Consider the following 15,988-nt stretch of genomic DNA (forward strand, 5'->3'; position numbering starts at 1 on the left):
TCATCTCTTCCACGAAAATGTAAAGGTTATGATAAAAAAAAAACATGAAACATTAACAAGCTCAGTGCATACCAACATAGCTATGGACACTTCAGAAATGTCTCCTTTTACAGATAAGAAAATAAAACAAATGCTTACATTTGTTAGCTTGCCGTAGGGGTTTCATTAAGTTCCTATACACCTCCTATGTTTTAGGCAGTCTTCAGTCACAGAACCAGGATATAAAATGCACTAGTACTCAATGCAGGGTTTCCAGCAAATGAATTGAAGTGCCATTAAAATGGAACATTAGTGACACCAGCATATCATAATAAAGAAGGAAAATATCCCTGCAGCCATGAATATAAATATTCCAAAAAAGAGCAAAAAAGCAGTAATGGACTGATTACCGAAGTATTAAGTAAACATAAATCCCCCTGCCCTGACAAGAATTAGACTTGCTTTCTAATCCATTAAATAAAACCATCACCCACAAACCCACACCTAAGAACCAACACAAGCTAAATAAACCTGATCATTCAAGTTTCTCAGGTCATGTTAAAAAAATAAAGAAAACTTTAGTTTTCCATGTTTTGTGAACATCTGCACAGAAAGCAATAGGAGCTGCCTTACAAGGCTCTTAAGCTACATTACATAGAAGATTTGTCTCTGTGTAATGAGATGATACTACATGATACTTCAGAAAGCAAGATATGAAATGAGCTGTTAATGCTGAAGCTCTAAGCCATAACCCCCACATCCTATACATGTTGAAGTGAAATTTGCATTGTAGGTTCAGCTTCCACCCTGTTCCAGTTGCCTGAGAACAGACAAAAATTACCTAAAAATTAAGCTATGCCATCTATTCTACTACATGGTTTCTGTTTGAAAGCAACGTAGTCCTTTTGAAAACAAGCACTGGGGAAGGTATAAACTGAGGTGAAGGTGTAACCACCAGGAAAATCAGCTGTTTCAACACCTGATACAGCCTGTTGGGACTCTCAGACAGCAGGTAATGAACCATTCATAAAGGCAAACACAAGCGTGTAAGGAGGCGGCCAGCTACGCACTATACCCCAAGTTATCATGCAATAAATCAGTGACTTGAATTAGAAAGTCAAATTACTTCAAATATGCTTATTTTGACAGAGATTGAACATTCCACTGTGATAAATGCCAGACTTGCAAAAATAGTCTTTCACAGCTCTCCAATAAACAGGACTAGCTTAGGTGTCCATACTTGATTCAACTATTTCCTCCTGTAACAGACTGGTTTAGCGTATACTTGCAACTGCAACTCAGTACCCTTCTGCTGGGAGAGGTGTGGCAGTGCCAATGCCCAGTCAAAACCCCTTTTCATTTCTGGGATATTAAACTCTATCAGTCAGGTTATGTCAGAAACAACCACTACAAATCTGTAGCGCAGTCAGCGTTAGGCAATTTCCTAAGGCAGTTAAATCTTGAAGCATATTGAGGGGACAGAAAGACAGACGGACAGAAAGACAAAAAAGATTTCACAGCAGATGTACAAATTCCCCAATCTGCCTCCTGGTGAGAAAGAATCCCTTTTATGCTCTAACCATCTATCTAGAATATAGCTGAAACATCTGCTATATGATTAGACCTTAAATTGCTGCAAGGAAAACAAGATAGGCCAAAGGGCTACTCCAAGTTGTGTTCTAGTCTCCAAGCTGCATTTCCTTACAGATTTATTTCTTGAATATTTGCGTATTTTATTTCAGCCTTTCAGATATAGAGATCCCAAGAGGAATTTAAGGTAGTATGCTTGTATTGCATCTGTTTATGGGTATGTAGACTCTGTGAAATAACGCACTGGAACGTTCTCAGAGCTGAGCAACTGACTTTGCATTGAGGAGATAATGATAAGGTTTGTTTTGCCTTGGCAAAACAAATAAACATAGCAAAGATCTTCACTCTACAAGAATTGTTCCATATACAAATGAATGAATCTTCTCTCAGCAGAGTGATATCAAGTTCAAAGCTTCCCAAAACAAGAAGCAGCAACACCTAAGTGGTGAAACGGTGAAAAAAGGTAGTCATCTTACAGACCTGTATCACTGTTTTGATTAATCAAAATAAATATTTTTTAGTATATAATTTCAAGATGCAATTTCCTCTTCTTTTGAGAGCTACAAAGGCTTTTGAAACTAAGATACTGTGGGCAACATCCAGAAATAGAATTTATACCTTTAATTAATTTTATGACAAGACAACTGCATTTCCAACTTTTTAAAATCCCTAAAAGAATGCAGTCGTTTCAGAAGTGAACTAAAGTATAAATCCTGAAGGAAATAAGTTTTGTATATTCCTGAAGTCAGCTTTAGGAAATCAGACTTGAACCCTTTTTTTTTGGGGGGGTCTTGACAATATGAATCAAATGCTGCTGCTCATTTAAACATTCTCAAACATTTCTTAATTTACTAACTGACAGAACTCCCTGAAAAATACTAGCAGTTGTTTTTATCATAGAACCATAGAATCATTAAGGTTGGAAAAGACCCTTAAGATCATTGACTCCAACCGCTAACCTACCACTGCCAAGTCCACCACTAAACCATATCCTCAGGCACCAGGTCTACCCTTCTTTTAAATACCTCCAGGGATGGAGACTCCACCACCTCCCTGGGCAGCCTGTTCCAATGCCTGACTACCGTTTCGGTGAATAAGTTTTTCATAATATCCAACCTAAACTTCCCCTGGTGTAGCTTGAGGCCATTTCCTCTCATGCTATTGACCTATCGTTTGTTACTAGGGAGAAGAGACCGACCCCCACCTCGCTACAACCTCCTTTCAGGTAGTTGTAGAGAGCGATATGGTCTCCCCTCAGCCTCCTCTTTTTTCACTTCTTTGTCTTTCTGTCAGGCTCTTGTCAAGCTACTACAAAATGGCATAGCACACATTTTCAGATAAATAATTCACTGCACTCACCTTCACTGTATTCAGTGTAATCAATGTTATAGCTCACCACATTGACTACATTAAAAGGATTGGGCAACTGCAGTTATTTAAGTTGGGCTGCTAAAGAGATCTTGTTAGTAGGGAAATGTACTGGTTTGCACAACAGGAAGTAAAACTTCTTTGCTTTTTATATCAGTGCCAGGGAAGCCAAAACGTCGAGGTGGGCCTACGGTGTTCGGCACCACGGAGAGCGCCAGGAGCCCGCCCCGGCCCCGCCCGGCACCACGGGGGGCGCCAGGAGCCCGTCCCGGCCCCGCCCCGCCCCACGGGGGGCGCCAGGAGCCCGCCCCGGCCCCGCCCCGCCCCACGGGGGGCGCCAGGAGCCCGCCCCGGCCCCGCCCGGCACCACGGGGGGCGCCAGGAGCCCGCCCCGGCCCCGCCCGGCAGCGCAGCGACACGGGGCGAGAGAGGAGTTCAACACGGTTCCAACACAACCGACAGGCAGAGCGTCAGGAGAGGCTCCGCTTCTCAGGTCTTCCACGAAAAGCACGTACAGCCTCAGACCTCACCAAAACATATATCACGCTCTTTGATAAAAATCAGTTCTTGTAGACAAACTTAAGGCTACTTCCACTTCTTTGACAAACTACTGATTTTTTTTTTTTTATACCTCTCAGATTAGAGGGTTTTCCTCATTTCTTTCTGTACACTTAAAGAAATGTTCCCTTTTCTACATGAATCCCTTTTCTACATGAATCCCTTTTCTACATGAATCCCTTTTCTACATGAATCCCTTTTCTACATGAATCCCTTTTCTACATGAATCCCTTTTCTACATGAATCCCTTTTCTACATGAATCCCTTTTCTACATGAATCCCTTTTCTACATGAATCCCTTTTCTACATGAATCCCTTTTCTACATGAATCCCTTTTCTACATGAATCCCTTTTCTACATGAATCCCTTTTCTACAGATGAGAACAGAAGAGGTTCCAGAACTAGTAGCAAATCCAAAGTCAAACAGGGCACATCAGTCAGGACTTCAATAACATTTTCTTTAAGGAGCCACATTTACCAGAATTCCATATAGACACATACAGAAGCATATATATATTTTATAGAGGACATGTTGCTTCTGTCTCCAGCTTTGCCAAACCAGCAGTTTTCTGAAAGCAGGAAATTTAGTTTCCATCAGAAACAGGGAACACAGGTCCATGAGACAAAAAATATTAAAATGCCGTTTGAGAAAGACCTATTACACAAACAGCTATGCCCCCCAAAAATTCTGGGATTTGGAATATAGTTTATTCTAGAGTATCAATCACAGCTATGGAAAATAATGCAAACCAACAGAAGCTAAACTTGCTTCAGGCTTTTCACTTGTACAGAAGGTGCAAGGGTACTTAACATAGCAGTGACTGCCCAGACATAAATGACAAGGATTACAGCCTCGTGCATTAGGTATTTGGGGGTAAGGCAGAATATACCCAATATACCAAACTGTGAATGGTCTACATGGTCTAAGCGTGACACAGCATGGAAATAACAAAAGGCAAGACAAGAATCATGGGAGTAGAGAGAACGGCCACAGAATGTTCCCAGATGAGCTCAAAGCACACAAACCAATCTGCATGTCAAAGTTCAGTCTCTGTTTTAGGACACATTTTTGTAAATTCTACCTCAGCATAAAACAAACAGCCATATGCTTTTAAAAAGAAAAGAAAAAAAAAAAAAAAAAAAGACTGACTGATTTTAATGACATAGGAACTTAATGGAACTATAAGTTAATGCTATAATGTTAGATGCAATATGGAAAGCTAGGGAACAACCCAACCAAAAAATGGATAAAAAAGTCCAAATAAAGTTTTACAACACAAAAAGTTTGGGTTTTTGTTTGTTTGTTTTTTTTTTTTTTAATAACTAATGTAAATAGTAGCCATTATTTATGTTGGCAATACATGTTAATGTTGGAAAGACGACACACAGATTTTCAAGCTGTTTCAAATTTCTTTTAGCCTGTAAATATATCCTTGATTACTTATTACTACCAGCTACGAATAAACCACATTTTTTAAAGTGTGAAACATACGGATAATTACACAAAGCAGATAATAAAAATTCAAGTATTTTTCCCTAATCTCTATTACAGGAATAATTTACCACTGTTTTCATTTTTTAAATTTTAAAAGGGCAAAGATAGTCATAGGAGATTACCAAGATACACTTTAGTACAACCTATCCAAACGTATCAGCATCTGTACTGCAAAATACTAGATCCGAGAAGGCAGTGTCAGACACCCTTTACTAAAAGTTACAGCTTTCAGTCATGTTTGAGCAAAACACGGTTCAACTAAATATCTCTGGATTATAGCACACCTGGTTTCTAAACACACTACAGTTCAGGTTTATAGAAACAGAATTTTAGGAAACTGGCTGGAAAGATTAATCTCGTAAAAATTAAAATAGAAAGCAAGTATTTCTTATGATCACTTCATACTACTTCTTTTAGCTAAAAGGTTCTCTTTCATTTGATGGGAGCATCTTGAACAAGAAGGACGTAATGAACTTTTTAACTAGCTATTTTTAAAGGCTGTCCTTTTGAGCCTAGCCAAGTGGCAATCTCAGCAAAAAGCTGTTCTTCCTCATAGCCTTCTAGATTCAGTTAAAAAAGCCTGACTGAGGAAACAGAACCAGGTAATATGCATTAAGTAGGACAAGATGGTGAACAGCTTTAGACTGTTTTTGTTTCTTCTGGTTATTTTTGGAATGCAATGCCTTTGGTTATTGGGATGACAGCAGTCATTAGAAGAATACATAGAAGCCTGGCTTACTACTGCCAAACTCATATCAGCCAAGACATACACATCTGATTTCATAATATTATGTTGAGATTTGCTGGGTTATTTAGCAGTAAGCCTGCAAACAGTAAGAAAAAGTTAGTGACTATTTAAGGTAATGTCCCCCCTCCTCTATACAGTTAACAGGAGAGCACAGTTTTCGATGGAGACTTGAAGAGTGGGTGGGGAAATACCAGTATCACCAACAAAATTACTGCTTTTATTAAAGCCAAAGCCTGAATTTAGAGAATGAGATATTGAAAGAATTCAGTGTTCAGAATTAACTTAAGGCTGCAAGTTACGGTACCAATACAGTGACTTATGACAAATAACATTTCTACACATGTATTAGATGCAGTATGTATCTAATTGTACTTCTAGACACTAAAAAAAGTATGCAACCAATAGGTTGCATGATTATACAGAAATATCCAAAAACCAACAACATTGTTACTCAATACAGTTTTACAGTGTTTGAAGAAAATACAGAACCACTATGACTAAGATTAAATTGCAAACTGACTTTTTCTAAAGAAGTGGTAAGACTCATAATTTTGAAACAACTTATTTGCACTTCCATGGTATTCCAGATACTAAAAAACCCAACCCAAAACAAACCATCAATTTTCAAATATACCTAAAAGACTCCCGTTTACAGATTTTGCATCTGGAGAAAAGCATTGCAGTATTATGTTCTTAACTCTGAACTGGCACTTTCTTGATTTTATCTAAATCAAGATAATAGCAAAAGCCTTCTTTCATAATACAGTACTTATCTGTATTATTATCTGAAAACTGTAACAACAGCAAAAAAACTCAAAATCAAACTAACTTCCAAATATTTCTTAATTTTTTTCATAGGATTTCTATTGCTGTATGTAAAAAGCTGCTAAAGGTTACCAGATTTTAAGCTTTATGGGTGTTGTCATATCAGGATTCATTTATGGCCTCCATGTTCCTCCTTCTTTTTAAATCTTGACATGTTGACAACATTGAACTTTGTACTAAAATCCTTGTCTTTCAGGTTTTCCTTAAATATCATTAACATACTGATGTATCAGATTTAACAGCTGAAGTATGTAACAGAGCAATAACATCTAACAATAGAATTACAAGGAGCTGGAAGATTTAGTTATAATATAAATATATAAATAAAGTAATATAATTCTATTTATTATAGCAATAAATAAGAATAAGCATAGAGCAAGAGGATACATATAGAATCGTTTAGGTTGGAAAAGACCCTTAAGATCATCAAGTCCAACTGTAAACCTAACGCTGCCAAGTCCACCACTAGACCATGTCCCTAAATGCCACATCATATTATTCATCCTCTCCCCCAATTTATTTGTCTCTTCATTTTGATTATTCTTTCGGGTGTTTGTAAAAGGAGGAGGAAAAAACCAAACCCCAAGACAATCTCAGAGAAGCTAATATATGCACAAGCATATTAAAGAAGCATTTTAGACTAATAGCTTATGTGAATATGTGATCAGTTTTTCAACATTGCACTTTCAACTGCACACACATACAGAAAATATCTTTAGAACATTAAGCTGTCAGAGGTCTCAGAAGAACTCTGAGTCAGTAGTCTACCATTAAGACTATGCGGGTGGAGAGGAAAGGAATTTAATTTCGGTAATCTTTTTAATACTAGAAATCTTTCATTATTGTCCTACTTCTTTCTTCTTCATGTCTTGTGACAAAAGACTATAAAGTCATTGACCTAAGTCACAAATACCACAACACTGAGCTCTAAAATATACCCTATCATGTCCACATAACACTCCCACAGTCTCACTTTACAGGTGCACAATGATAATGAATGGAAGAAGCGTTCAAGGGATACATGGTCCTGAGATCTTCAAAGTATCAGAATAATTAACTTTTTTCAGTTAGTCCTGATCAGGGGAAAAAAACAGCGTTAAATAAGAATTCCCGGACTTCATATCAGTACTGTAAACTTTTTTGTTTTTTTGAGATCCCTGATCTCTTCTTCCCAAGACAAAGAGCATGTTAACTAAAACAACAAATTCCATAATTTTTTTCCTACAAAACATGAAAGGTAAGGAAGACCTCTTCAGGTCCAAATTAGAAGCCACAGCTGCGTTAAAGCAATTCTAAGTGCTTCAATTCACAAGCATTCAGATGAAAGACAATAACTGCTGATTTTATTTAAGGTCTGAAGAAGATTTGGAGAGCCTGAAAGCTCTACTTACTTTCTCTGAACTATACCAGATGGTATTAAAGACACGCCATTTTTACCTAGTCCCATCTTTGTCCTTATACCATCCTGGGTACAGAAAACTCTTCTGTGAATATCCCTTGCTAAGACCACAATTACTGCACAGAGAGGACAAACTCAGAACACCACATGGACAGAGTCAGGAAGGGAAGATGGAGAGACTATACCAGTGTGATTAAAAATCTTAAGATACCTACTTCAGAAATATTGTCTAACTTTCTCCGTTCCTACCTTCAGTCTCTCCCTTCTTAGAGGACTTACTTCAGCCACCTTCAGAATAATTAATGCAAACCAAAGTTAATTATCTCCAGAGAAGTGTAGAAGAATCTAATAGTACATTTTCATATTTTCTAGTCCTTGAAAATTATTTATATGTAATAACAAATAACACTTATTCCTACATTAACAGTCAGAAGCATATGCAAAAATTTTGACATCCAAATATGTACTGAAATCACACCCGCCTCAAAATTTCAGTTCTTTTCATGCAATCCTAGAACTGCAAGCAAATACTGGCCTGCTGCCAACATTAACACACATTCGAGATGACATAAGGTTCTTAAAACACTAAACCCCAAGTTTTGTAAAAACTGTTGATGGTATCAACTACCACATGATGACAGCTAACATAAAAACAGTTCTACAGGGATTTTAAGACTCTCATTTCTTCCCTATTTTTAAGGTCTCTTCTTCTAAGTTTTCTTATAATCCGAAGCACAATGAACCTTCTGCAATAGGTTTAGGTGTTTTGTTTCCTGAGGCAGAATACTTCCAAAAAAACCTGACAAAGTTTCACTGAAAACATTTTCTTAAGAATCATGAATAACTTAAACCCTGTAGCTCTTACTTCCATAGCACTGCATTCTGTGATAGCTGAGGGAAACCTTTAACTATCCCTGCAAAAGAGTCCACACAATAGGAAGCATAAGCATCTGAATTAACAATCACCACTTTTGTTTTTTATCCATTGCAATAAATTTACTGTCTACATCCCCAAGCAACCCACTGGGCTAACTACTACATTAACATCTATTCTCTAAGTACTTCTCTCTAACACAGGAAGACAAAGGAAAACAAAGGAGAAACTGAAATAGTTTGGTGTTTTTTTTAAAAAAAAAAAAAAAAAAAGCTGTTTCACAAATTTGCACAATAAGCTGATGGCAGAGTTGAGAACACAACTCTGGACTCAGAAGTCCCAGATTCTAGTTTCCAGTTTACTGAAGTATGCTGTGCCTTGGATAAATTTGTTGCCTTAGTCTTTGAACTAGCTGAGTTTTTCTGGAGCTTTTTCAGAACTGAACTCTCCAGCTCTAAGCATATACCAGGGGGAAACATCAGAGTTTTGTACAGTTTTTTCTTTTTATTAAATAGATAGAAACTGTCGCTGTAGGGTACGTATCACCTGCAAGGCACTTACAAACCCTTCTTCCGTTTGTGTAAAAATTTCTGCAACCAATATCAAGCAACCAAATCAATGCTAAAGACTCTCATTGCATAATCCCAGCACGGATCATGCAGTTATTCCATAAAAGTCAAAGATTTCTGTTGATGTCACAAAGCTTGCACAACAGCCTTTGCAGACTCATTTAGAATATGGATTTCTCAATCACAAATGCTCTAGCTGCAAACTACAGCGCATACACACACACACACACAAAAAGCCTGAACGTGTACTCATCTGGCAACTGTGAAAACTAATCCCATTCTCCCCTACTGATGTAAGCATAGCAGCAACTTGCTTTTTGTTTTCTAGTCCAGTTGTCTTATGCAAACTAATAAAATATATATGCATATTTTTATCTGCAGCAGGCATAATTCAACACTACATTAGCACTCCAGCATGCAGTAGTACACATATATGCAATCTCATAATCGCAGTTTATTTCTTGTTGGCTTTAATCTTTGTGTCAGATGCTACTTTATCCCCAAACTGGTACACAGATCTTTCAAAACACCTAAAAATAAGGAGCTTATACTGACGAGGAAAACCTAAAATTGCTTCAGTTACAATTTACTGCAGTCTTTAAACACGACATGGATTATCATCTTATTTTTTAAAGCTGCATTTCTAACTACTTGTTTTACCTTCCCCTGTGAACTAAGCATATTAAAGTTAAATCAAGTAAGTCCTCCCTCCGCCCTTCAAAAGTAAAAATATAGTTAAGCACTTCAGAAGTGTTGTGCTGAGTGAAATGGATGTGTATCTTATTTTGCCTCACTCTGAGCTACTGGTTAAACCTAGTTATTAAAAAAATGTCACCTTTTCTTTTGTGTTGTGGTATTGTTTTGACTGAAACATCAGATTATCCCTAAGTAATGTGAAAAAAACCCAGACAAATCCTAATTTTGGAATTTTACATCCATTTCATGAGTGACCTGCATCTTCTGTGGGGAAAGCATTTTCTTCTGCTGCTACTCAGAGCTCGTAATACAAACTGTACAAGGATAGGCAAAAATAAACTATTAAATCACATCTCTTGTCTGAAGACAGAAGCTGTCTGGATACCTTAACTATGTGTATCCCTTCGGCAATGCTCAATGCATATTTAGATTTCCTTTTACTGTACTATATTGGTGGGTTTGTTCTGACTTGGTACGGCACCTGACTTCAGCTCTAAATCCACCAAGAGACTTAATATATTTTTCAAGTCAGGCTTATAGAAGAGTTGGAAGACAAATACTAAGTAAATGGGGAAAACAGTTGGAAGGTATGTGAGGAGTATCTTATATACAAGACATTAAACAATTTGAGAAGCACAATTAAGAAGTGGTATTCTTAATAGTAAGTGTGAGGAAGAATTTACACACACAGTTAGTAGGCATTTGACAAAGCTAGAAGAGCAGAATTTCATCAAAAGACCTTCATAGAAATATCCTAATATCTTTTTTGCATCAGCTTATTTCCAGAAATCTTCCGCAAAGTGAAGTTAATTATTTTTGATAGTTAACTCTTGCTTACAGAAATTAAGTATGGTGTTTATATTTCCCACTGTAGCTAGAGTCCTTTCTTAGGGATTAATTTCTTCAGCCATCTATCAAGTCAGGCTTCAGATTCTAGAGCAGGTTAGAAAGTTTACATAATACTTTACCCACAAGTTTGTATACTTCTCTTAAGCCTCCCTTTCTCAAAGGTGAAGTAACAAACAGAAATGTAGGACCTGAGCCCTCTAACTACAAAACCATCAAAATTTGCACCTCTACCTCAATGAGATTAATGCTATAGAATACTTTTTGTCTTAATATTTACATTTTTAATCTTATTGTTGCAATAGATGCAGGTATTTTTATTACATATCCTGGTTTACAACTAAAAATAACTGTTCTTCACTCCAGACCCTCACTCAGTACAAAGATCAGTTGATTTTCCAAGTTTTCTCCCCAGACCTTGAAAACAGAACACACAAACTAAAATATCACCAGAATCTGAACATCTGAGAAACAAATGCAAGATTCCAGTCCTGCAAAAGCAATTCACGTGTAAACTCCTTGTACAAAAGTACATAGTTCACAGTTATTTTAAATACACAAGCAGAAGACAACTCATAGCTTTTATTCGCACTACTCTGAAGTCTTTGGCAGGATAGACATGCACACAATTTCCAGAATTTTAGAACTCCTCTACTATGGATTATTTTAAAAATCTTATGAAAAACCACAGTATTTACTTTCATTCTCTTCATGTTTTCCAATACATAAGTTCAAAATATTCAAGCACCACACGTTTAAATCCATATTTAACTTACATCCACCTGAAGATCTCTGACACATAATAACTCAGAGCACAGAGCACATGCCCAGTGGTGTGCAACTCACGGGTATACACAAATGACTTCAGAACAGAAGTGGAACACTGTTTCTGAAATCAACTATAAACTTCTGGGTAAATTCCTAGAGAAGGGGAAAGATATCAAAGGACACACACACAAATAAAAATTGTTCTTCAGAAGTATTACTCTGCATATGCAGTATGCCCTAAGGTAAGTCAAAAACGTATTTATGGTCTCCAGGTGCTTTTTGCACCTTTTAGGGAGCACAAGTCTAGTAATATTGTCAATATTTTAATTATAGAATCAATGAACGGTTTGGGCTGGAAGGGACCTTAAGATCACCTAGTTCCAACCCCCTGCCATGGGCAGGGACACCTTTGACTCGAACAGATTGCTCAAAGCCCCATCCAACCTGGCCTTGAACACTTCCAGGGATGGGGCATCCACAGCTTTGTTGGGCAACCTGTTCCAGTGCCTTACCACCCTCACAATAAAAATTTTCTTCCTTATTTCTAATCTAAATCTACTCTCTTTCAGTTTAAAAGCATTACCGCTTGTACTACCACTATATGCCCTTGTAAAAAATCCCTCTCCAGCTTTCTTGTAGGTACCCTTCAGGTACTGGAAGGCTGCTATAAGGTCTCCCCATAGTCTTCTCCAGGCTAAACAAACCCAACTCTCCCAGCCTGTTTTCATAGGAGAGGTGCTCTAGCCCTCTGATCATCTTCATGTCCTCCTCTGGACCCACTCCAACAGATCTGTGTCCTTCTTACGTTGGGGCCACAGAGCTGAATGCAATACTCCAGGTGGGGTCTCATCAGAGCTGAGTAGAGGGGCAGAATCACCTCCCTTGACCTGCTGGTCACCCTTCTTTTGATGTGGCCCAGGACAGCATTTGCTTTCTGGCCTGCAAGTGCACATTGCTGGGTCATGTTGAGCTTCTCATTAACCAACACCCCCAAGTCTTTCTCCTCAGGGCTGCTCTCAATCCCTTCTCCACCCAGTCTGTATTTGTGCTTGCGATTGCCCCGACCCATATGCAGGACCTTGCACTTGGCCTTGTTGAACTTCATAAAGTTTGCATGGGCTCACCTCTCAAGCCTGTCAAGGTCCCTCTGGATGACATCCCTCCCCTCCAGTGCGCTGGCCACACCGCTCAGCTTGGTGTCGCTGGCATACGTGCTGAGAGTGCACTCAATCCCACTGCCCATGTCACCAAAGATATTAAACAGTTCTGGTCCCAATACTGACTCTTAAGGAACACCACTCATCACAGGTGTCCGCTTACGTATTAAGCCGCTCTCTGACCACAACTTTTTGAGCTTGACCATCCAGCCAATTCCTTATCCACTGAGTGATCCATCCATCAAATCCATCTCTCTCCAATTTAGAGACAAGGATGCCGTGCAGGACTGCATCAAGCGCTTTGCACAAGTTCAGGTACTTGACGTCAGTTCTTCTTCCCTTATCTACCAATGCCATAACCCTGTCATAGAAGGCCATCAAATCTGTCAGGCAAAATTTTCCCTTAGTGAAGCCACATTGGCTGTCACCTATCAGCTGCTTATTTTGCATGTGCCTTAGCACAGTTTACAGGAGGATCTGCTCCATGATCTTGCTGGGCACAGAAGTGAGACTGACTGGCCTGCAGTCCCCAGGTCTCCCTTTTTTCCCCCCCTTTTTGTAAGTGGGGGTTGTTTCCCTTTTTCCAGTCAGTGGGTACTTCACCAGACTGCCACGACTTCTCAAATATGATGGATAGTGTCTCAGCAACTTCATCTGCCAGTTTCCTGAGGGCCTGCAGATACATCTGGTCAGGTCCCATGGACTTGTACACCTTCAGGCCTGCCTTTGCCTTCTGAGACTTGGACGGTGTGGCTTGAGCACTTGCCAGTGAAGACGGAGGCAAAAAAGTCATTGAGTATGAATTAATAATTTGTATGCACGTGGAATAAAACTAAAGTGATTCTTCAACTTATTTTAATTCTACTTTTCTCCTTATGAAATTACAATTTTAGTTCCACCAATGTTAACACATAAAGAAACTGGACTCTGAATTCAAAGACAAGACAAAATACCGCTCAGTCATCAGTTTTCCAATACATTAAGGTGCATGGTGTTCCACAATAAATACTATTTTTAACTGGTTGCTGGTGCATCAACTGTGCATAAATGTGAACTGTCTCCACTGTCAGATTGCCAGCAATCTTCATTCTTAGTTCCAACGGAATGTCACCTTCATCCATTTTAGCATACATTTGAAGAATACTAGCAGTTCCCACAGTGCTTTTAAAATACCTTTAACTGTTTTAGCTATGCAATTCTCAACAGAAGTTATTTATTCTGCTTTCTCTTTAACAAACATAATCTGCCTTTCTTTTCCTAAACAATGCTATTCACCTATGGCTTGAGTGCCATACATGCCAGATTACAGCACCAAAGCATTTTTTTAAGTTATTCTGAGTAAACCATAGCTACAATCACATCTGAAACACGAGGCCTACCAGCCTCAACAACATGCTTTTAAAACACCCTGTAGCTTGACCACAGCCTTTAACAAAGATACTTTTAACCAAGGTATTTTCTATACTGGGGATGATATAATGAAAACTGTTCAATTAGCAATACAAGACTAGAGATATTCTCACACTGTGCCCTCACATCTAAGGCATTTACGATATTACCAGACACCTTTTCCTCCTCAGCAAAAGGAACGCAAGTACCACTTGAATCTATTTAAAAAGGCTCAGAGAACGGCTCACGACAGAGCTAGGAGTGACCATTTTCGCAGAATAACCAGCAAGTACCAGCTTCGCAGTGAGGGATCACCTCCCACACGCCCAGACCTGGCCGTGCTAAGCGGGATTTGGACACAGCTGACTGGGAAGCGGTACTGCGGTAGTTTCCGTGGACGGCTCGTCTCCAGCCGCCGCCGCCCCCGCCCGGCTTCCCCGCGGGACCCCGGCACGGCGGCGCTCCTCTCCCGCGGCCGCCGGGGCCGCTCCCGGGCAGCCCTTCGGGTACAAGCTCGGCACCCCTCACCCGGATTCACCATCACCCCCAAGAGCCGGCCCCGCTTCAGCCGCGCCGCTGCCCAGGCGATGGCAGGAAGCGAAGGGAAACGCGGGCGCTCCCTCACCTTTGTGAGCTGGGCGATTTTCTTGCTCATTTTGAAATGCAGGTCCGGGCTGTGCTCGGCGCCCAGCCCCGGCTGGGCTGAGCCGGAGCCGAGTTTTCCCGCGCCGGGCGCGGAGCCGCCGCCGCCGTAGCTGTGCTGCGGCTGCTGCCAGCCCATCCCCGGGGTCGCCATCTTCACGGCCCGACCCCTGCCGCCGCTCGGGCTCCGCCGGCGCCGCTCCTACCGGGGAGCCGCGCCTCGGCCGCCTCGGCTGCCAACCGCTACCCGAGGCCGCTCCTCCCGCCCGGGAACCGGCCTCGGGCGCTTCCTACCGCCGCCCTCCACCGCCAGCCGCGCCGGGCTGCGGCGTCAACCCCACGGGGCCGCTACGCGAAGCGGCGCCAGACTCGCCTCTGCCCCCTCCCCGTCCGCACCGGGCGGGGAGGCCGGTCCGGGCCTCGAACGGGCGGGCGGGAGCAGCGGCGGGGCGGCCCTCCCCTGTTGCGGGGCTGTTGCCGGGCTGTTTACGCCACGCAGCCCCGTGTCACTCGCCCACGCCGCCCCGCCCCGCCTCCGGAGCAGTCGGGGCGGCGCGCGCCGGCCCCAGGGGCCCCACCTCCCCCCCTTCCAGCGGCAGGTGCGCGCGCGCTGCGTTCCTTGCTCCGCCCCTTGGGTTTGGGTTTGGGTTTGGGTTTGGGTTTGGGGCTAGGGGCTAGGGAGGCAGGCAGGGAGGGAGGGAGGGAGGCAGGCAGGGAGGGAGGGGGCGGCGGCGCAGGCGTCAGGCAGGGTTTCTTGCCTGTGGCAGGGCTTGGTGCGTGTCCGCCACCCACCTAAACCGTTTCCTCATGGAGAGCCCTGAAAATGGAGTGGGTGCTGGGGCGGGTGTGGGGTGGCTGGGGCCAGGGGCCCCCCAGCGCTGGAAGGGCGCCAGGGGTACCACAGACCATTGTGTGTGTGAGTGAATGAAGCGGGTGAGGTGTTGGTCTGTGATGGAGTGGGTGCTGTTTTCTCACAGTAGTAGGTGGTAGGGGCAAGTAGCGTCTTAAAATTGAAGTAGGTAAATCAGATAAGCGCTTGACTGCACGATTGCTTCAGGTTTTGGGGGAAGGAGCTCGCAGATTGT

General features: G+C 41.4%; 1 protein-coding gene across 8 annotated transcripts in view; it reads right to left on the minus strand.

The window, feature by feature from the left end:
* FAM184A (family with sequence similarity 184 member A) overlaps positions 1–15,448 on the minus strand; it is a 79,874-nt gene extending 64,426 nt beyond the window's left edge. For 5 of the 8 annotated variants that reach the window (XM_075087524.1, XM_075087528.1, XM_075087523.1 and 2 more), the window contains exon 1: positions 14,887–15,448. In XM_075087524.1, the coding sequence (XP_074943625.1) occupies positions 14,887–15,057 (171 nt within the window). In that variant the 5' untranslated portion in view covers positions 15,058–15,448. The remainder of the gene's footprint in view (positions 1–14,886) is intronic. The other 3 variants (XM_075087527.1, XM_075087525.1, XM_075087522.1) reach the window with 1 other exon arrangement.
* Between the last annotated feature and the right edge of the window lie 540 nt (positions 15,449–15,988).

This window comes from Phalacrocorax aristotelis, chromosome 3 (genome assembly GCF_949628215.1).
Source record: "Phalacrocorax aristotelis chromosome 3, bGulAri2.1, whole genome shotgun sequence".
Lineage (NCBI taxonomy): Eukaryota > Metazoa > Chordata > Aves > Suliformes > Phalacrocoracidae > Phalacrocorax > Phalacrocorax aristotelis.